At 48.6% G+C, this 21717-nt stretch overlaps 1 protein-coding gene across 2 annotated transcripts in view; it reads left to right on the forward strand.

Annotated features, from left to right (window-relative positions):
• SFXN5 (sideroflexin 5) overlaps positions 1-21717 on the forward strand; it is a 102846-nt gene that overhangs the window by 36275 nt on the left and 44854 nt on the right. The window contains exons 4-9 of one of the 2 annotated variants that reach the window (XM_065662455.1): positions 3546-3572; positions 5182-5236; positions 7265-7290; positions 11389-11442; positions 12863-12919; positions 13767-13832. In XM_065662455.1, coding sequence (XP_065518527.1) covers positions 3546-3572; positions 5182-5236; positions 7265-7290; positions 11389-11442; positions 12863-12919; positions 13767-13832 — 285 coding nt within the window. The remainder of the gene's footprint in view (positions 1-3545; positions 3573-5181; positions 5237-7264; positions 7291-11388; positions 11443-12862; positions 12920-13766; positions 13833-21717) is intronic. The other variant, XM_065662463.1, reaches the window with a different exon arrangement.

Raw genomic sequence — 21717 nt, forward strand, 5'->3', positions numbered from 1 at the left:
TTGTGTCCCAGTGAAAGGTTGCAATGGCTACAGGCTGGAGAAACTTGTCCGTTGTCCCTGTCCGTGGCAGGGGGGTTGGAACTGGATGATCTTGAGGTCCTTTCCAACCCTAACTATTCTATGATTCTATGATTACTGCTTGCTAATGCTGCTGGGGGGATGGTGGAATGTGTTAACAGTGCCCCAATGCTCCTGTACTCTTGTCCTCTGGGATTCACTGGTGTAAACCCATATTTCTTGCACACAAATATGAATGGTGGCAAAACCCCTGTGTAGCTGTGAGCCAGTAATCATAGAACTACAGAGTGGTTTGGGTTGAAGGGACCTGAAAGCTCATCCAGCTCCAACCCCTGCCATGGGCAGGGACACCTTCCACTAGAGCAGCTTGCTCCAAGCTCCGTCCAACCTGGCCTTGAGCACTGCCTGGGATGTGTATTATCCAGCAAAGCTGATGCAGAGGAAGATGATCTGTTACAGGAGACCCACCCAGTACAGGCTCACTATATTTAGACATCACAGACCTAAATCTACCATAAATCAGGCACGAATCTGGAGTCGTTCCATGCGCTCCAGTTGATGCTTTGCATTCACGTGTGTGTAAATGGGATCAGAATCTGGCTGCTGCTCCAAGGTTGCCGGAGAGAGCGTGAATGAAATCCCCAGCAAAAGCAGAGCTTTGCTTTCAGAACCGAGCCCCCCCCAGCTGGCAAAGCCTCTCCAGAGCACTGGAGCTCCGGGGGGATGCTGCAGACAGAAAAGGAATTAGAGGATAAAGAAGTGAAAATGAGCTGGCAGGAGCGTTAGGTGACTCATCAGGTGCATCTTGCAAAGTCTCTTTCTGAGAAGTAATGAAATCCCATGTTCTCACAATATTTGCACTGCAGCAGGGAAATGCATAAATATTGGGCTCAATTAATGAAATGAGAGAATTTGACCAAAAAAGCCATAGCGCTGGCTCGGAAACCAGCCCTCTTCCTATTTGCTATGCTTGGTCCTTGTAGTTGGAGAGGAAAAGCCCGTGTTTTCCTTTCACATCCAAGATAGGCGAGACCTGGACAGCCACATGGTTGCTTTGGGTAGTCACCTGCAGCTCCATGTCACCCCATTGACTTCCATTGTCACCCCGTGGAAGTTCTTGAGCTGATGGGCAGTTGGATGCAGAAAACCCCTTGTAGGTATCTGGGCAGGAGCCTCCGACCCTTTGGATTTCAGGATTGGTGAGGGTAGACCCGTCTTTGCCAGCCACAAAAGTTGTATCTTTGTGTCCCTCAATCCCTGGTTTTTAACTGTAGAATGGAGAATAATGGTTTTCTTTCAAAAGGAAGTTGTCCTTAGGGAAGAGCCCTGTGGATATGCGCATCAAGCCTGTGACATTTAGATACTCCAGTAACTGTACGTGGTGGAGTTCATCACAGAGCTTCAATTCTGCGGTGAGAGCTGGATTTGTGAGTGGAATACTGGGGTTGCTGTTATCAGGGGGTGAATCAATGCCATTTATAGTAGAGCAGTTGCCTTATTCCAACAGTATTTTAATGGGTTTATATTTGGGGAAGGTGCTAAACCTTGGGTGAGAAAGGCAGAAAAGGGCTTAAATTATATCATAATGATAATACCCTCAGCAAGTTTGCTGTTGACATTGAGCTGTGTGGTGCAGTTGACTTGCTGGAGGGGAGGGATGGGATCCAGAGGGACATGGACAGGCTGGAGAAGTGGGATCGTGTGAACCTCATGGAGTTCAACAGGGGCAAGCGCAAGGTCCTGCCCATAGGCTGGGGCAGTCCCCAGCACAAACACAGCCTGGGGGTGGACGGGATGGAGCAGCTATGGGGAGACCTGAGAGCAGCTCCAGTGCCTAAAGGGGCTGCAGGAAAGCTGGAGAGGGGCTTGGGACAAGGGCCTGTAGGGCCAGGCCAAGGGGAATGGCTTGAACCTGCCCGAGGGGAGACTGAGCTGAGCTCTTAGGCAGAAGCTCTTCCCTGGGAGGGTGCTGAGGCGCTGGCACAGGGTGCCCAGAGAAGCTGTGGCTGCCCCATCCCTGGCAGTGTTCAAGGCCAGGTTGGACACAGGGGCTTGGAGCAAGCTGCTCCAGTGGAAGGGGTCCCTGCCCGTGGCAGGGGTTGGAGCTGGAGGAGCTTTAAGGTCCCTTCCAACACAAACCACTCTGGGATTCTAATGATAACATCTTAAAGGTGATGCCTGTGTTGCAGAATATGAGCATGGCGCTGGTATAGGGATTCTGGTGGGTAATCCTGAGCTCTCCAAGCAAAAAGAGCTGTCGCTGTCTTTGCCCTTATCAGCAGCAAGAGCAGAACTCCCAGGTTACCCTACCCTTGCTTTGGCACGGCTACAACTGTTGTTGGAATCATTTGTCTGGTTTCTGGCGTTCTCGATGCGAGAGGATGTTGACAAATTGGAAAGATGTAAAAGAGCCACGAGGGTGGTTTAGAGATTGGCAATCGTGCCTTGCCAGCAAACAGCCAGTCTCCTGGCTCGGGTGGATTCTGTACTTATTTTCCCTTACATGCAGGTTAAAGGGTGGCTTGAAGAGCTCCAAGTACCTGTGTGAGGAACAAAAATAGACGGTGCTGGAGGCTGTCAGACAGAGGTGGAACACAAGCCGGTGCTGATGTTGAAGCCAGCCTTGAGCTGAACGGAAAGGTTTTTCATAGTAAAAGCAATGATTTAGTGTGGTATTTTACAGGAGTCCTGGGGTTTCGTCCGTCTCTGGAATCTCATACATCAAAATCAGGATTTTTATACTTATTTTAGAGCTTATAATTTGCATTCAGGTATAATTCATGGAGGAGAACCCTCTGGCTTTATTAGGCGGGGGCAAACTATGGGTTTACATCTATGCCAAAGCATCTCTTGATGTTGTGCGCCTCCTCATTAGTTCTACCTGCACCTCACATGGGATGTTGTTTCCTCAGTGCTCATAGATCTTCACTGCCTGAGCCAGATCTGGGGTGTTTTGATGCTGCCGTTTGACACTCAGTAAATCACAGTAGGCGCTCGTGAGAGTTTTAGCTGAGATTTTTCCTCTTGACGAGCGCTTTGCGGTGCGTTTCCCTTGTGAAGCATGAGAACTCCTGGTGCTTTACTCTGAATCCAGGTTTGATGTGAAGAGACGCTCGTCGCCTTTCCCTGCAGGGCTTCCTTGCTCCACCTTTGTTCCCCAGCAAGCTTTGGTTTCCGCAGGAAGCTCGTCCAAGGAGAGGCTGTGCTAAATTTACCTTGAGATCTCCGTGCGGCTGTTACCGAGATGATTCCCGGTTTGTAAAGCTCAGAGCAGAGCACAAAGTCTGTCTGTTCCTCTTTATCACTCAATGTAAAAAGAACGCGGTCTCTGCCTGGCTGGCTGGACTGGCCACGCACATAAAGAGGAGCTCAATGTGTCTCAAGGATCTTTAAGTGCATCCAGGAAGGATGCTGAAAACGGGCCTGTTTAAACGCAGTCATTCACTCACTACAACAGCTCAAAGATGAATATTTGGGGTTTCACTGCTTGGTTTTTATGTGTAATATTCTCTTTTCTTTTTTCCTAGCTGTGGGGAGCTCAAAAAATCAAGCAGGTAATACCCTTTTTGTTCCTATCTGATGATTAGTGTCAACCCTTGCTGTTTTCTTTCCTCTTTGCTAAGCGTCGCTGTCCTCTTCTCCGCTATTGACTTTGCCAGTCGCTGTTTTGTCTTGCCACAGGAATGTAAATGCAGCGAACACTTGCCACCAAAGGCTCTGATTTTTTTCCCTCTTTGTATTTATATATTTTGATGTCTTCATTTTCTCCTTCCTGTCTAGTCAAGAGCTTTCTTGTCTCCAGTCTTTTGAAAATAGTTTGACAGTTCCTTGGTAAGGTTTGGAACTGTGTCGTACCTCCCTCCTCTGCAATCCCAGATCACTTGGGGATGCTTTTTTCCTCCCCAGCCACTTAGTGCCAGTGCAACCTCCTGTAAAATGAGGCGGAAAATGGTCCAAGTGACCTTGGTTGTCTGTTTATTAGTAAAACAGTTAGGATTTCCATGGATATCGGGCTGTCCACAACCAGCAGCGCTGGTTGAGGGGCTGTGATTACACATAAAGGTTGAGTTAACCAGCAAATCCAAATCCTGTGGCACATGAGGGGGTTTTATTTGGGTGACCCTTATGGTGACAACCAGCAAGGACAGCACCTGTAGGGTTTTTATCCCACCTCTGATCCTGAAGCAGCATTTCAGGCTTCCTACCACATACTCATGCAGACACACCTGCAGATGGGGGTGCTCCTCGGAGTGAATCCATCCCTCGCGGCACAGCCACACCAGTCCTTATGGGGGTCTCCTGCACCCGTTTGCTTTCTGAGCGTCATAAAGTGATTTACAACCGAGCAGGCAGCCCTGCCCTCCCCATCCTTCTGCCTCAGTGAGGGCTTTTGCTTTTGTAGAGCAGTGTTTTAGCCAGGATATTGAGCTGCACCTCAGTGGGGATGCTGAAAACAGGCAGGGGCAGGAAACAGGTTTCCCTTTTCCCCTCCTAAATCTGCTTTTCTACCCCTGGGGTTAAGGTGTAGCACTGGGGGACATTATGGTACCAGTAAAGAGCCACTTCTTGTATTTGTAGAATAGAATATCATAGAATAGTTAGGGTTGGAAAGGACCTCAAGATCATCCAGTTCCAGCCCCCCTGCCATGGGCAGGGACACCTCACACTAAACCATCCCACACAAGGCTTCATCCAACCTGGCCTTGAGCACTGCCAGGGATGGAGCACTCACAACCTCCCTGGGCAACCCATTCCAGTGCCTCACCACCCTCACAGGAAAGAATTTCCTCCTTAGATCCAATCTAAACTTCCCCTTTTTCAGTTTTAACCCGTTCCCCCTTGTCCTGTCACTACAGTCCCTGACGAAGAGTCCCTCCCCAGCATCCCTATAGGAACACTGGCCACTCCTGTGTCATCCTCGCAGCCTCACGTCTTTGTAGAGAGCAAGACGAAGGTTAAATGATGTACTCTGCATTATCAACTTATACTCAATTACTTCAGGAGAGGGACAAGCAGTGGTGGGAGGTTTGGTGGAGGCTCTTGGACAGTAACTCCCTTGGTTAAAAGCAAGGAGGGTGCTGAGTACTCGCTGGTGGAAGGTGCTGTTTGTAGAGGCTGAGCACTGAGTGCCTTCACCCTGTCCCTCTGCTGTCTCTTTTCCAGGCCATCATCCATCCCGACACAAATGAGACCATCTTCATGCCTTTCCGAATGTCAGGTAGAGTATGTCCTAGCCGGGACAACATGAATATTACTGGGAATATGTGCAAAATCCCTTCTTTTTCCTCCTGTTTTTTGAATTGCAGCTTGTAAACGTTTAGATTAAGCTCAGAAAGTAATTCAAATGCCCCAATCCCTTTGCAGCTGAGGAGAATTGGGATCCTAAATACCTATGGGAGATTTAGGGCTTCGTATTTTCCTTTCCTTCAGAGGTTCTAATGTGAACTCAAGCTTTTGGCATTTTTGAGGCATCCAACACTATATCGGGCATGTTAATTCTGTAGTAAATAGCAAAGCTTGATGCCCAATGACCAGTTTATGGTTTTACTCTCCAGGAGAGAATGGGATGAGCCCTATTTTACCATGTGCCGGTGGGAGCCAGGAAGTATCAGCTTCCCTGTGGCTTACTCCAGGTTGCCTAATGATTAAATCCTTGCCTCCTCCTTCCCACTTTGGGGTGTCCCTTTGCCACGCACAGGTCCACAGCTACTTCTGCTGTGGGTTGAATAGCACCTCTCTTCGGGAGGAAGTTCAGCCTTGGCTTTTTCCCAAAGGAGCTATTTAAATAAATAGGAGTTTTCCTATGTTTTTTGTGGGAGCATCTTCACCTGAATGCTGGGCGTAGGGGGAATATAACAGGGCTGATGGGTTTTGCTCTCCCGTTCTTTGTAGCCGGGTGTTGAGGGTGAAGGCAAGAAAAGCCAGGAGCCACAGTTTGCTGGTTCTATATTTCTTTCTTTGTTTAATTATTCTTCCTCTCAGGTCTTTGCCCCTTTTCTGACTGTAAATTGGATCCATGAGGCTTAATTCAGGAATATCGAGACCTTCTAGTGGAAGTCATAGAGATGGATTATAATTAGCACAGAAATTGGCAGACTTAGCAGGGGAAAAATGTGAAGCATTTGATTTTTGTGGCACTCAATAGGATTTGGGGTAAAGGCTTATCTCTAATATAGAGCTTTAACTTAGACCTGTGATTAAATAGTCCTTCTCTCTTCCACGATGCAACTACACTTTCTTCAGCTTACACCCTCTTGCTTCTTCTACTGACCTAGAAATAAATGAGCTCTCCTGGTATAAAATCACTCATGGAGAGGTTGATAAAGCAGATGGTGAAGGAGGAAGATCCCACCTCTGGTGTCGTGGTCCTGCTCCTTAACTGGCATGGGCTCTGCAGCTTGTTAGGTGGCTTCATGAGCAGCTTTGGCATGCTGTAGTGGTGGGACCAGGCTCAGCAAGAAGGGAAGGGGCATGGAAAGTTGGAGAGTGTTCTCCTGGGTTAGCGAGGGTAGGTTGTGGGAGGGTCTGATGAGCAACAGAGCTGGCACAAGGAAGGGAACAGATTGTGTGACTGAGCTTGGGAAGGGGGGCAGGATCTCCCCCTTCCCATGGCAGCAAGCCACTAGGTCAGCTCAGATAGCAGCATCCAGCTCCTCCTGCTCCGGACCGAGCAGCTCCTGGTCTGAGCTCTCATCCCTTTGCTTCTGATGATGTGAGGTTTTGCTGGCTGCTGAGCCCAGCTCAACAACAGGATGCCCTCTGAAGTGCCAATGCTATGTACTGGAGCAGACTGGGCTTACTGGAGTAAGCTTTAGGGTCTAGATGATACATGTTTCAGGGGAAGCCTTAGACCACAGCCCAAGAGAAGCAGATGGAGGATGGGAAGGAGATGAGGAAAAATCAGGAGTCTGCTCTAGCTGGTGCTTGGTGCATCAGTCCATGTCCCCATGGTGGTGAAGAGCTGGTGGAAGCAAGTGCAGCCCATCGTGCCAGGTTTGAGTCGTGGAATCATGGAATGGTTTGAGTTGGAAGGGACCTTAAAGCTTATCCAATTCCAACCCCCTGCCATGGGCAGGGACACCTTCCACTAGAGCAGGCTGCTCCAAGCCCCATCCAACCGGGCCTTGAGCACTGCCAGGGTTGGGGCTTTGTCTGCTACTCTGACCTGATACATGTCTTAGATAGGATGTTTTTCCATCCCTAAACTATGTATTAAAATGAATGCATCTCTTTTTGTTTTTCATAGGTTACATTCCCTTTGGAACACCCATCGTAAGTATTTTAACATCTCTCCCCATTTTGTTTGCAAGTACCAAGAAACGCATCTTTTAGCACTCCACATGCCACCTACATGCGCCCACAAGGGTTCCCATTGCACATTAGCAAGGTCTTCACCGTGTCGAACCTGCCCTATGCACGTTGTGCTTGAGGTTACTCATCTCTTGAACGTCATTCACTCAGCCCCGCGCAACATCTTCAGCTTCATCTTTCCCGTCTGGGAAAAGGGAAGACCAAGATGAGCTCATTGCCTGCAAAATGCAACTTCTGCAACTCTCAGATTTCAGCTTTGGACACTTCTGTTTCTGTTTTGGGGTTTCATTTGCATGTTTTACAAGTCTCTTCCTGAACGTGATGAGCTGCAGCACGGCGAGGCCCATGTCGTGCGCTCCCGTCTCGATTAATTACAACAGCGAGTGCTTTCCGTGGGGTTCCTGGTGAGGGTGCTTGGAGTTTGTACTTGTTCTTGTGGGATGTGTAAGCATTTGGGTGCTCTCGGTAGTGAGAGCCCGAAGGGAGCTAATTCTGCCTGTCTGCTGCAACCTCAGCTCGTCTTCAGGAATGGGAATCATTGATTAATCCCTTTTATGAATGGGGAAACTGAGGCATGGAGGTTGGCCCTAAATTGCTCAACGCTGGTGCCATAAAGTCCTCAGAGCCACCAGTTCTTGGCTCAGCTTCTTCAATCGCGTGTATTAAAATGGTTGAAGGAGCAAAATCTGCTCAGTTTGACCTCCTGCACCCAGTGGACTGTGGCATAGTCCCTGCTGAAAGGTGACAATCACTGCGGACCAGGGATAGCGGGGTTGCCAGCACCTAAAAGCAGAACCCGCCACATCCATTACTCTGTTGTGGTGGGGAAAGGGCTTGCTGGGCACTTTGTATGGGGCATTTTCAAAGAAAAGGTTAAACAAAAATGAGTTAACGCTCAAACTGACAATGAAATCGGCCCCAATCCAGAGCTGTCAGAGGAGCCGCGAGCTGTCAGATGAGCCCAATTTCACTCGCTGTAAAGGATAAACTGGAACCTCTTGTCATTTACAAAGAGGAGGAGAAAAAAAAAAAAAAAACCCATACCCAAACGTTTCAAATGTTAAAATTAAAATGTAACATTTATGCCAATCGATCTGTGAAATTTAGTGACAAAATTGGCAGCCTGCTCTAGCATAAAAACAGTTTGAGTCTTGCATTTCACATAGGGGGATGGGATTTCCTCAAGAGAGACTCAACGTGCCTGCGGTGGGCTCTGGCTGTGTGAGTGTGGCTGTCCTCACCTCCGGTGTGACTGTCCCAGGGTTTGAGGGTCACTTAAACACCCGGTATCGATGGGATCAGAGAATGTATTACCAGGTTTACTACCTCTCAGTCAATCCGTGATGCTGCCGATGTACATCTTGGTCTGGGCTTTTTTCCTCCCCCTATAGCTAATGCAAACTAATTCAGTTTGGTTTAGCTCATTGTGAAAGAGATTAAGGTCTTGCTGAAGATAATAATTTCTTTTCTGGCCAAAGCTGCTACTCCCCTGACACATCAAATCTTGTGGCTGTTTATCCTTCCCCCAAGTTGCAATCGTTTGCTTTTCATTTTAGCTTCCATCCTTTCCATGCTCAAGCTCCTGGTTCGATCATAGGATCAGTTGCAGAGTGAGGACAGCGTGGGGGATAGGTCAGTGTAGGGAGGGTCTGTGTTTGCCCACTGAGATTTCAGCCCAGGAGGGAGCAAATCCATCCGCTCCCATTACAGAACCAGAGACTGGTTTGGGTCGGAAAGGTCCTTTAAAGCACATCCAGTTCCACCCCCTTGCCGAGCAGGGACACCTTCCACTAGAGCAGGTTGCTCCAAGCCCCGTCCAACCTGGCCTTGAGCTCTTCCAGGGATCATCTCCCTTTGCTGTAGGAGTAAGGTGTGCAGGGCAGCTGCTGGGCTGTAGGCTTTCCTCTGGGTTTGTGTTTCATCCCAGGGATGGAAGGCTTTAAGAAGGAAGATTTATGTGCATGTAGGGAATTCAGCCTAAAATGGGCAGTGAAGATGGAGCCAAAGCTGTGCTGATGTTCTCAGCTGCCACCCACCTTTTTAAGCACCTTATTTTCCCCAACCCTTTAAAGTGGGGGGGGCTTGTTGAGGTTTCAAAGTCCATAGGGGAGACCTTGGTGCTAATATGGGGATGCAGACAACTCTTGCTAACACACAGAGCAGGACTTGGGCCTTGCAAGAGGAAACTTCATAACACAAACAGAGCCCACAGATGCCCAAGCAGTGGCTTTAGCCCCATCTTTGGTGCCACGAAAGCCCTGTCACACCTGATAGGCAATTAAACGTTATAGCTGGTACTTTTCTAAGTGTTTAGAAGCTTTTTGCCTATTTTGTTTTCCTTCTTAGTTATTTTTTCCCCCTGACAGTAATTAAAAGTGAAATTGTACATTTCTTGACAGACTCTTGCACATATGGAGAGTTTGCATTTAAACGTGCCTCTTTCAGTCATACACATTTTGGGTGCTCGTCTTTATTTATTTATTTTCCTCTTCTATTTCCCCCGGCGCTCAGCTTCAGCTGACAATGCAAGTGCCTGCCTGGAGTCTTCCCTTTCTCCTCCAGAGCCTCGTTAGCCTGGTGGCTTCAGGGCTAGAAGCTAGCCCTTGGGTGAGGAAGTTCATCGCCTCTTGAATTCATTTGGCTAAGACCAGCGCTGGAGTAATTAATGACAAGAGCCCCATATTGAATGGAAGTGGTAAATTAGTGTAACTTGCACAGGTTGGCGCTCAGCCAGCGTACAAAGTAGCTGTAACTTCACGAGAGGCTGTAGGAGGAAAAGCTGGAGGAGGAGGAGGAGAAGGGAACGAAGATGGAAATGAAATCAGGCCTCCCAACCCTATTCCCCTTTTGTTTGTTGTTATTTCTCTCTTCTGTCCTTAAGCATAGAGGTTGCCTCCTCTTCAACTGATGCTGCTGCAGATGTGGGGAGATGGCGTTAGCTTATCCCTCCTTGCAGCAGGCTCTCAGTGCTCCAAGCAGGGATGTTTGTTCTCTTCTTCACAATAAACTTAAAGCAAATGGTACAAAAGACAGTCTGAGAGTGGGAATGAATTCACAGCCTTCTTGTCCAGATGCCTCGGGGATGTTTTAGTGCACATCAGTGTCCTGACATCAGCGTCCTGACAAAGAATGTGTTTGGAATTAGAAGGAGTTAGTTGTTCAGCCTTTATACTCATAACAAAGAGCAGAGATGATTTTGCAACAAGAAGGATGTCTTCGTCGGAAACTGTCAGACATCCAGCTCATTGCAGTGGGGTTGGACTAGGTGACCTTTGAAAGTCCCTTCCAACCCAAACCATTCTATGAGTTAAGGTGCAGGAGGAGAGGACATGACAATGATGTTAGGAAGTATCTCACCTTACCTGTTTCTTAGGGTTGGACTACATCACCTTTGGAGGGTCTCTTCCAACCCAAACTATTCTGTGGTTCTTACCCAAGAGCTCATCTTCCTGTCTATGTTTTGGGGGTTTATTGTTGGGAGTCTCCATGCTTTGCATCCTTTTCCTCTTATTCAGTTTCTTCTGTTGAGTACGACACATCCATAATTCTCTCTTAAAACAAAATCCAGGCTCCCAAACAGGAGCGCAAGTGCTTCCAGGTGTCACTCCTGTCTTCAGATGTTCCAATCAGATTCCATTCTTGTGCTTGTAAGAGCAAATGTGCCAAAGGAAACTAAGAACGACCCCGCTTTCACTGCCAATAGCAACAACTCTGAGCTCTTGCATTCAAGCAGTGTTGATGTTCTCCTCCAGAAATACCTGGAATAAAGAAGTGATTACATTTTAATGAATTAATCTTTGGGCATTATCCGCTGCCAGACTCTTTGCAGGGTGTGTTGCAAGCAACAAATAAGAAGCAAACCTCTCATGGGCAGCTCCATTGCCCAGTTTCACCACTGGAAAGCTGGGAGACAACAGGCAGAAGGGAAGTTCAATAACTATAATGCAATAAAGCCATAAATGAAGGTCATTTATTCAAGACATCAGAAATAAGCTTGCTGTTGGCATCAAGAGCAAACCAACAATGTGTTTACTAATGACCAAATCTCTTCCCTTGCAGGTTGTTGGTCTTCTCTTGCCAAACCAGACGCTGGCATCCACTGTGTTTTGGCAGGTAATGTCCGAAGGGATGGAGAATGGGATGGAATGGAAAGAAGCAGTTGAATTTTGTCTATATACATGTGGCTATTCTGCATTGGTAGTGCTTTAGTTAATAGGGAGATGGTGTGGCTGGATATAATTAGGGAAAGGTTTGGTAGGTCTAGAAGAGACTATAAGCAAACTGTTGGGTCTGCTTTCCAGTTTATGCCATTGCAAGGGAGATGAAAAATACTCTGGGATCACAAAATCAGCTTTTTGGACCCATTTTGCATGGGTGTAAATCACAGAATCCCAGACTGGTTTGGGTTGGGAGAGACCTTAAAGCTCCTCCAGCTCCAACCCCTGCCACAGGCAGGGACACCTCCCACTAGAGCAGGTTGCTCCAAGCCCCATCCAGCCTGGCCTGGCTGTGTGTGTGTAGGGAGCTGTGGGTGTTATCTCCCATTAAAATTCTGGGATTAAGAGTAAGAGGGGGAAGCATGCACGTGAATGAGTTACATCCATAGTAAACATGCCAGTGAAGTATCATTTCAGCAGTAACTGAAATGAAAGAACAAGTTCTTTTCAGGCTTATTTTTAGTTGTGAATGTCTTTTTATTGTCTGCAGTGTAAGTGATGATAGAGAATTATGCAGTTAAGAAATATCAAAGCAGAATGGGATCTGCTTAGTATGTTAGAAAGACTGCAGGACCAAGAATATGTTGGTACGTGCCAGTAACTTGTGGTTTGGTGTGTTTAGCTGTAACTTGTGCCATGTGGCATCACCTGCTGTGGGAGTAGGATGGTGGCTGGAGACATCTACACTCATTCATGTTTGTGAAGGCAACTTGTCTCCCCTGCTTTTAGAATGACAAACCCAGACTAGTTTGGGTTGAAGGGAGCTTAAATCTCATCCAGTTCCAACTCTTCCACTGGAGCAGCTTGCTCCAAGCCCCTGTGTCCAACCTGGCCTTGAGCACTGCCAGGGATGGGGCAGCCACAGCTTCTCTGGGCACCCTGTGCCAGTGCCTCAGCACCCTGAGAGGGGTGGAGCTGAATGAGCTTGGAGGTCCCTTCCAACCCAGCCCAGTCTGATTCCATGAATTGGCTGCTGAGCTTAATGCTACCTCTTAACAGCGCTATGGATTTGGTGCTGGTGAAAACAAAGACCAACTGAGATGTGGGGAGGTAGATTGGGCAGGGAGAAGAGCTGTTTGTCAAGCAAACAGGGAAGCAAAGCTGCCCTCTGGTCTATGGATGCCTTGGGCTTTCTGTCCCTCCCTTTGAGGGGCATTAAATCAGATGTAGGTTATACAGGAGCCTCTACAAAGAGGTGGCAAATTGTGAGCAGGCCCAAGGGGACAGTTTTCCATTGACATTCCCACCTTTAATAGATATGTTTCTCTTTATTGGTGTGAAGTTACATTTATGCCTGTCTCCTGTTTCCTTCTCAGTGGTTGAATCAGAGCCACAATGCCTGCGTCAACTATGCAAACCGCAATGCGACAAAGGTGAGGAGACCCAGCGTGGTGTGCGTGGTGTGTTAGCTCTGGTTTAACACAGAAACAGAAGTCTTGTCCCTCCGCTGTTAATAGATGCTCTGGAGTTAACACAGTGATGAGTTTATAGATTGACCATTCTCCTGTATAGGCTTCCATGTCAACCCTCAGCTGTAAATGGTATGGGGATCCCAAAATCACTCAAAGCACATCAGTAACACTAAATGGCTTTGAGCTGAACCAGTATCTAGTTCTAACTGGTGTGAAATGGTTGCATTTGATATGGAAATGAGCACAAAGCAAAGCTGTATCTGGGATTTTGGGTAGCAAAAGACATCTCCATGATCACCCTGGTGTCTCCTGAGGACTTTATGTGTGCCAGCAGCAGTGCTGCTGGGAAGTGGTGGGGCTGTTCCTCCTCTCTCCCATCACTTTATCATTCATTACAAGCTCAAGACAGGAAGCTGAGCTGGAAACCATCCAGCTCATTGGGATAACATTTCAACCACAGCTATTTCATGTGGAGAGTTTGGGGCTCATCACTAGTGTATAAGAATAACTCATTTTGTACCATTTGCTGAATCCCATTCACATCCTTCCTTTGAGCTCCAATTAATATTATCATTTTCTGATGCCAATTAATTTTCCAGTCCCTTTAACCTTGCTCACGAGGCTCCAATTTGCCTTTCTTTTGCCGCTGCTACATGACACACCATGTGTCACAGAACAATATGACAGAGATGAAACCTGTCTCTGCTTCCAAACAAGCACAATGAAAACAGCCCCCAAAAAGCAGAGCTGCAGTTTAATAACCAGGAGTTTGTTTAGTGACAATATGTTTTGTTTTCTCTTTCCAAAGCCTTCTCCGACGTCCAAGTTCATCCAGGGCTACTTGGGAGCTGTCATAAGCGCTGTCTCGATAGCAGTGGGTAACGCTTTATATCTCTATATTTCACTGCTAACTGCTCCCTTACAGTGGTTTTGAGGGGTTTGTTTGAATTGCCAAGTATGTTTGTCTTATAATTGACAGAATCCAGTCTATATAACCAGAAAATACTGTAACTGTGAGGTGGTTCTGTCCGTGCATGCTCCAGCTTCCCAACAGAAGGAGATTTCTACTGGTGATGGCTTCCTGCGCTGTGGCTTTGATGCTGGGTGAACTCGGGTCATCTACTTGTGCATTAACTTGGGGGTGAATTAGCCTGGTCCATGCTAAAAGAGGGACCTTGGGGCTGTTGAACATGCTGAACAAAGGCAGGCTTCGAGAGGTGTTCTTCCGATGGGTCACCACCTTGCACTGAAAGAACCAAGGCACTCACAATGACCTGCGGCTGGTGTTCAAGCTGGAAACGGTGTTTGGGTCATAGCTGAAGTAGTCTCTAAGAGGGGAACTTTAAACAATGCTAAACCCATGGTCTCGTGGTGCACTCAACAGGCTTCTAATACTCAGGTTCCCCAGAAGCACGAGCTGGCATCTGTAGCAGGGTCAGTAATTCCCTAGGGGGCAGGTACATTTCTCAGGAACAACTTATGGAAGTTCTTTCTTACACTGGGTTTTCAAATAAGCCTCTGAACTGTATGGTTGTACCTTTCCTGCTGGGACATTAAAGATCCCACAGCATTTGTAGTTGTTTTCCTCTGGCCAAGACTATTTTCCTGTATCTCAAGCCACAGACATCCTTTTCCAGGCATTTTTTCTGCAAACAGACTTCACCATGGGAAGAGGTCAGCCCTCAGGGGATTGACTCAGTGGACCATAATGGTAGGACAAGGGAGAATGGGTTCAAACTCAAACAGGGGAGACTGAGCTGAGCTCTTAGGCAGAAGCTCTTCCCTGTGAGGGTGCTGAGGCGCTGGCACAGGGTGCTCAGAGAAGCTGTGGCTGCCCCATCCCTGGCAGTGCTCAAGGCCAGGTTGGACACAGGGGCTTGGAGCAAGCTGCTCCAGTGGAAGGGGGCCCTGCCCGGGACAGGGGTTGGAGCTGGAGGAGCTTTATGGTCCCCTCCAACCCAAACCATTCTATGGTGATTTTATGGTTCTCAGCCTGCTCACCGTGCTGTCTGTACCCAGGTTCCCCAATTCACGTTCAGGAAGATGCTACATGGGCTTGTTTAGATTTCTTTACAAGGTAAAATGTCTGTCTAGAGCAGACTGGGGATCACTGAGGGAACTATGGAGGCAAGAGCTTCTGGCAGTGAGTAGTTTGGCACATCATGGCCACAGTGGACAGCAGGAAGCCTGCAGAAGGCTTATCTCTGTTCTCGTGCAGGCAGCTTTGCAAAGGGCATGGAGCTGGTGTATCACCTTGAGGTTTTGAGTGGAAGCTGTCCATTTATTGGATGCACATCTCCTTGACAGTGGTGCATCCCCTGGCTTGGTGCACTCACTGGTTGCTGTGCTGCTCTCTTTTATCACTTGTATTGCCCCTTCACTGCAGAACAAAGCAGCCTTGTGTTGGTGTGAGCTCCCACCCTTCGTAACCCCATGAAGATGTGTCCACACCAGCTCCAGCTTCTGCAGCTGAAGTACAACGTGAGGCCCCATCTCACCCACCTCAACCCTCCGTCCACTCTTCCTGGTGTAGCATAGGAAAGCCTTCTCAGTCCTTAGCTCAGGTATTTTCACCTTGTGAATCAGTAAAGCAAAGTTCTCCAGCTTGATGTGCTGCTGCTGCTCACAACCTGCCTTCCACCCCCCAGTGCAGCTGCAGCAAAGGGCTGATGTCTGGTTCCGTGCTGTTGGCATTAATGCTCCTCTCCATTTTGGCAGCAGGGGCAGACTGAGGGCAGGACACATGCAGAAGTGATGTTGGGAGAGGTTTGTCACCCTGAGAAGCTGACAGGCTTTGGTAAGGAAACCACTTGGGCAGTGGGAGGTGATGTCCATGTTGGGACAGTTGCTGCAGGTCTTGGAAAGCTCTGGTCCCTCCTAGGCTGGCTGCAGAGATAGGTTCATAGTGCAGAAGTGTCACCATCAGTGGTACTGTGAGAAACGCTCCTTCTCTGAAGCAGTGTGAAAAGCTACACCAAGGCACCTGGACAACCCGATGTAGTGGAAGATGTCCCTGCTCATTGCAGGGGGTTGGATTAGATGAGCTTTGAAGGTGCCTTTCAACCCAAACCATTCTATGACTCGTAGATCAAAGTAATTACAGCAAAGCAGCAGTGACCTGCTGTTACTGCAGGGTGGCTGTCACCACTGGTGGCTTGTAGGTGGCTTACAGTCTTCTGACAGTAGATCAGCTCTTTGTCCCATGATAGTTTATATCTCCGTTAGTTGTACTGTCTCCTCCCTGGTGGTGAAGGTGGTGATGGTCTGTACAGAGCAATGAGCTTGGAGTAAGCACAGAAGTAAGGGATGCTGGGATTTATCTGTCCTCCTCATTTGTAGGTGCATCTCCAGCAGGAGCCCCAGGGCCTGGTTATCTTGCACACCTTGGCTGTCCATCACTGGAGAGCTTTTAAAGCACTCCAAGGAAAGGTGTTCTGTACAGCAGGATTCCAGGCTTGTGCAAGAGGAAACCTTCCTTCAGTGGTGTGGATCCCAGAGGGGGTTTCTACCTTCCTGTTAAAGTGCTGCAATGGCCCCACCAGACTGGGCTTCCACTGGGATGCCTTTGGCACGTAATAGCAGTGTTTTGTAGCTGTGGTGCTCTGAGGGTCAGAGTATTGTTAAGGGGAGGCAGGAGCTTTCCTTAGATCCATTGATATTGATGTGGTTGGGAGAGTGAGGAAGAGCAGCAGCCTTCATGGATTCTTCCTGCTTCCTGATGTAGGAAGGGAGGTCTTCTTCCAAGTGAAGCATGTGGGGTGCAAAAATGAGATGTGCAACTGATGTCCCTATGGTGCATCCCCACAGACGAGCTGTTGGGGACACAGCTATGTGTGATACAGCCTTGTGTCCTGTTAATCCATCGCAGCAATTCCTGCCTGCTCCATTCCTAATGCAGAGCAGCCTGGAGAAAATCCTGCAGAGCAGGGAGCGATTTCTATATTGCAAATACCTGGATTAAGATCCAGCATCTCCTCGAGTGCTTTGTGCTTTGTTTTTTAAATGATGATGACAAATAACATTGAAACAGCCCCGGGGTTCATTATGTTGGGTTGGAAGGTCTCAGCCCTCATTAAGTGATCTCTGCTGTCAGTTAGCAGCAAATCACCTCCCAGTGTGAGCCTATTAGGACCAGATGACCTGAAAACAAGTGCCACTGCCTCCAGTGGTCTGCTGAGACCTGCTATTAATTAAACTGAGCCCCTTCCACCTTTGCAGTTGGCAAGGATGCGGGGAGAAGGCTCACAGGTGACAGAGGGGTTGACTTGTGATAGTGCTTCCCGTCGCCTTCACCCTCCGTGGCTTTATCTAACAGAGAGGGACAAACAAGTGACTTGCTCACATGTACAGAAGAGCAGATTTTGGCTTTGGGCTTCTTGCAGTTAAACTGAAAGTCTTGGAAAGCTTTGCAGGTAACCGGATTCTTTTCCTGTGCTAGAGAGATGGAGGAATCACTGTCAGAGAGAGGTGATGCTTCTCTCTCAGATCCAGTGTTGCACCTGGGATCCGGATTCACAGCCCTTCAGGATGAGGATTTGGAGGAATCACTGCTCTTTTTTCAATGGTTTTCAATATTTCAATATTTTTCCCCAGTATTGACCCTCACTGCAAGAGAGACATTGAGGGGCTGGAGCGAGGCCAGTGAAGGGCACGGAGCTGGTGCAGGGCCTGGAGCCCAAGTGTGATGGGGAACGGCTGAGGGACCTGGGGGGTTCAGATGGAGAAGAGAAGGCTCAGGGGGACCTGATGGCTCCCTACAAGTGCCTGCCAGGAGGATGGAGCCAGGAGGGGCTGGGCTCTGCTCCCAAGGAACAAGGGATGGGACAAGAGGAACCGGCCTCAAGCTGCCCCCGGGCAGGTTTAGATGGAGCTGAGGAACAATTCCTGCCCCAGAGGGTGCTCAGGCATTGGAACAGGCTGCCCAGGGCAGGGCTGCAGGCACCGGCCCTGCAAGGGTTCACACAGCGTGGAGACGAGGCCTCAGTGCCATGGGGCAGGGTTGGCCTTGGCAGTGCTGGGAATGGTTGGACTGGATGAGCTTAAAGGGTTTTTCCAACCTAATTGATTCTATGACTCTATGAATATTCCTGTTCTTTCCCCCTACTCCCAACCGAATCCACAGCCTAGCTCCAGGCAAGGAAAGACGTGGCAGGTCCAGAACTTTCTCTCTCCTCCTGTGCAGTACTTGGGTGTAGCCATCACTTGAAGTCAGGTTAGAAAAGACATCAGAAGGGATAATGGTGGGACTGGATGTGGGGAACGGGGTGAAAAGATGGAGCTCTTCCATCTCTAACGCCACGTTGGACGGGGCTTGGAGCAAGCTGCTCTAGTGAGGGTGTCCCTGCCTGTGGCAGGGGGCTGGAACTGGATGAGCTTTAAGGCCCCTTCCAACCCAAACCGTTCTCTGATTCTATGTCCTCCTTGCTTGTAGCAGACAGTATGTTTAGAGGAGTCAGATCACCGCTCAGTAACCTAGATTTCTCTTTCTCCTTCTGTGATTGTAGCTTATTTTTAGCATATTCTCCATCCACCAACCTCCTTCCTGTCTTTTCTTTGGATTCCTCTCGTTTTACTGCTTTTCTGAGCAGTAATTGTTATTTTTTAATGTATTTTTTTCATACAATCGAATGGATTCCTGGAACTGGGGCCTCTTTGCTGATACCTGGCTGCTGTGCATGATGATGGATGAAGTGTAGTTAATATCAGCTGGTTTTCCTAAGCGAGGCAAACAAAGGCAGAGAGTGGTAAAAGGACATGAGAAAGATCAAGTGTCTTTGAAATGTTAGGGTTTGGGTTTTTTTCCCCAATATCCTAGCACCAAGAGTTACATTGATTGGAGGGACTGGAAACCCTTTCTAGCAGACACACAAAGACACAAACGTTCCAATTTGATCATGCTTTTGAAAGGATAAAAAAGCAACATAACCCAAACCAATCTCATTGTTGGATTAACTGGATTTACACATGTTATCCATGTATCCATGTGCAGATCCAAACTCAATTTACTTCTGTGCTGCTGATCCCTTTTGCTTCTGACCCAGCTCTTTGTAGAATCCCAGAGTGCTTTGGGTTGGAAGGGACCTTAAAGCTCCTCCAGCTCCAACCCCTGCCACGGGCAGGGACCCCTTCCACTGGAGCAGCTTGCTCCAAGCCCCTGTGTCCAACCTGGCCTTGAGCACTGCCAGGGATGGGGCAGCCACAGCTTCTCTGGGCACCCTGTGCCAGCGCCTCACCATCCTTATAGTGAAGATATGGTGTCTGTGCTACGGGCTTAGACCGTAACTTCAGTTTGAGGTCAGAAGTGATTCTTGTGGCTGCAGTTAAACGCCTTTCAAATTAAACCAAATCCAGACAAGGGCTGTGATCAGCTGCTCTTTGGTTTATGGGGTGTCACTGGTGCTGAGACCTGCAGGCTGGAGACTGGTGGAGCCCGTGGTTGAGAGTCATTGGGTTTCTCTGTACATTCTCCTCGAAGCATCTCACAGCAGTGGTGTTACTGCCATTGCTTTCTGTAGCCCTCGGATCAGAGCTTTGTACACCAGCTTTTTAATGTCCGCCTGCGGTTCTGCCAAGCCCAGCTGCAAATCTTGCTCCTTGTGATCCTGAAGGCCCTGTGGAGACTCTCCAAAGGCTTCCTCTCTTCTGCCAGTATCATTTGGCCACGTTCGACATCTCTCAGTAAGCAGTGCATTGTCGCTCAGCTTGGTGCTCTGGTCATTAGCTCATTGTCCATCTGTTGGCCACTGTGTGTACCTTGGAGGTGCCATATACACTGGTACTGCTGGCATTCTCCTCTTCAGTTGGCAGGGTGGGCTCTAATTAGACCACAGCAAGCCTGGCAGGCATTCAGAGTGTGTTTTACACAAGTATGTAACTTGCCCAGGAATCCTCTTATTGTGACCACCAAGGCACGATGGCACTGGGCTTCCCCCTTGTGATAGGCCTTTGATTCCCCTGATGGAAGGAGAAGCAAAACCACATGTGTGAGATCAGGCACCTCTGCAGTGGAGGGATGCTAAAGTTTACCCCAATTATAGAAGCTCCCTCCATCCCCTTGCAAATATACCAGGGTTTGTAACTTCTAACCAGGCTTTTATTAAGTGCAAGTTTGGGATTGACGGTCTTGTCAGCACAGAGGCAAATAAATACGTTGTTCTCACTTAGCAACCTGAGCTAAATTCTGACAAAAGTAGGTGTTTTGTCTTCTTTTGTATAAGAGAGAGATGTAATGACATGTAACCATGACTCCCAGCCACGCTCTGTGTTCCGTATCGATTTATACACTTAAAATGCACCTGCTCAAGACTTGAATGTAACCTCGGGCTTCAAAAAATCAGGTGATTAATGCCATTAATAACTGCGGTGCTATCAGCTACTAATGACTCACCTTGGAGTCAGTGCTGGTCGAGGTGTGCAGGAGGGTGTTTGAAGCAGCTCTTGGACAGAGCCTTGGGTGCCATGGTTTAGTGTGAGGTGTCCCTGCCCATGGCAGGGGGGTTGGAACTGGGTGATGTTAAGGTCCTTTCCAACCCTAACCATTCTATGGTTCTATCATTCTATGATTCACAGGCAGAGCAAGGCCTTTTCATTTTAAAAGTGGCCCCATGCTTCCTGGCCCTAAATCCTGACCCTGGACAAGGCAGTGGAGGAAGGGAGCTGACGCCAGTGTGGTTTGCTGATGCTCTGGCTTTGCTGTGTGGTGTGTGCATGGTGCTTTCACCGACTGTGAAAATATATGGAGTTAGACTGGAGTGTGTGTAAGCTCAAACCAGGCTAAAGCTTCCGAGAATCATAGAAACATAGAATAGAATGGTTTGGGTTGGGAGGAGCCTTAAAGCTCATCCGGCTCCAACCCCTGCCCCGGGCAGGGACCCCTTCCACTGGAGCAGCTTGCTCCAAGCCCCTGTGTCCAACCTGGCCTTGAGCACTGCCAGGGATGGGGCAGCCACAGCTTCTCTGGGCACCCTGTGCCAGTGCCTCAGCACCCTCCCAGGGAAGAGCTTCTGCCTAAGAGCTCAGCTCAGTCTCCCCTCGGGCAGGTTCAAGCCATTCCCCTTAGCCTATCCCTACATCCCTTGTCCCAAGCCCCTCTCCAGGTTCCCTGCAGCCCCTTTAGGCACTGGAGCTGCTCTCAGGTCTCCCCTTCAGGAGCCTTCTCTTGTCCAGGCTGCCCCAGCCCAGCTCTCTCAGCCTGGCTCCAGAGCAGAGCTGCTCCAGCCCTCGCAGCATCTTCAAATCACGCCTCTCTGATACAGGTGTCAGTCATCCTGGGGCAACTTTCTGCTGCACAGAAGCCCTGTGGATGTTATTTCCAAGAAAATGCAGCTTTCTGGGGAGTTCTGTGATTGCTGTAGGGCATCTGCAGAGCTTCTGAGTTCTCGAAGCGCTGTGATTTGTCTCAGAGGCTTTGGGTGGTATTCCCGCAGGGTTCACAGATGATCGTTCGTGCAGGATCTCAGCTGGGGTTGGAGCTGCCTGAGCACAGAGGTTACACACAAATGACAGCTCCTAGATTTTGTATTTAGCTGTATCGGAGAAAGGAAGTTGAGCGGGAGCCTCATCAGCAAAGCCCAGTGTGGGTCTGGGAGATGGGATCAAAGCTGAGGCTGCTCCTGGACAAACGCACATGGTGTAAATGATGCTTTCAAGCCAGCTGGATTCCCCCGTCCCAGAAAGTTTTCATTTTGCAGAGTCAAAACGTGCCTTGTCTTGGAAATATCCCTTATAACCCAAAGCACTCCCACAACCACACGGGATTT

This window comes from Lathamus discolor, chromosome 1 (assembly GCF_037157495.1).
Source record: "Lathamus discolor isolate bLatDis1 chromosome 1, bLatDis1.hap1, whole genome shotgun sequence".
Classification (NCBI taxonomy): Eukaryota; Metazoa; Chordata; class Aves; order Psittaciformes; family Psittacidae; genus Lathamus; species Lathamus discolor.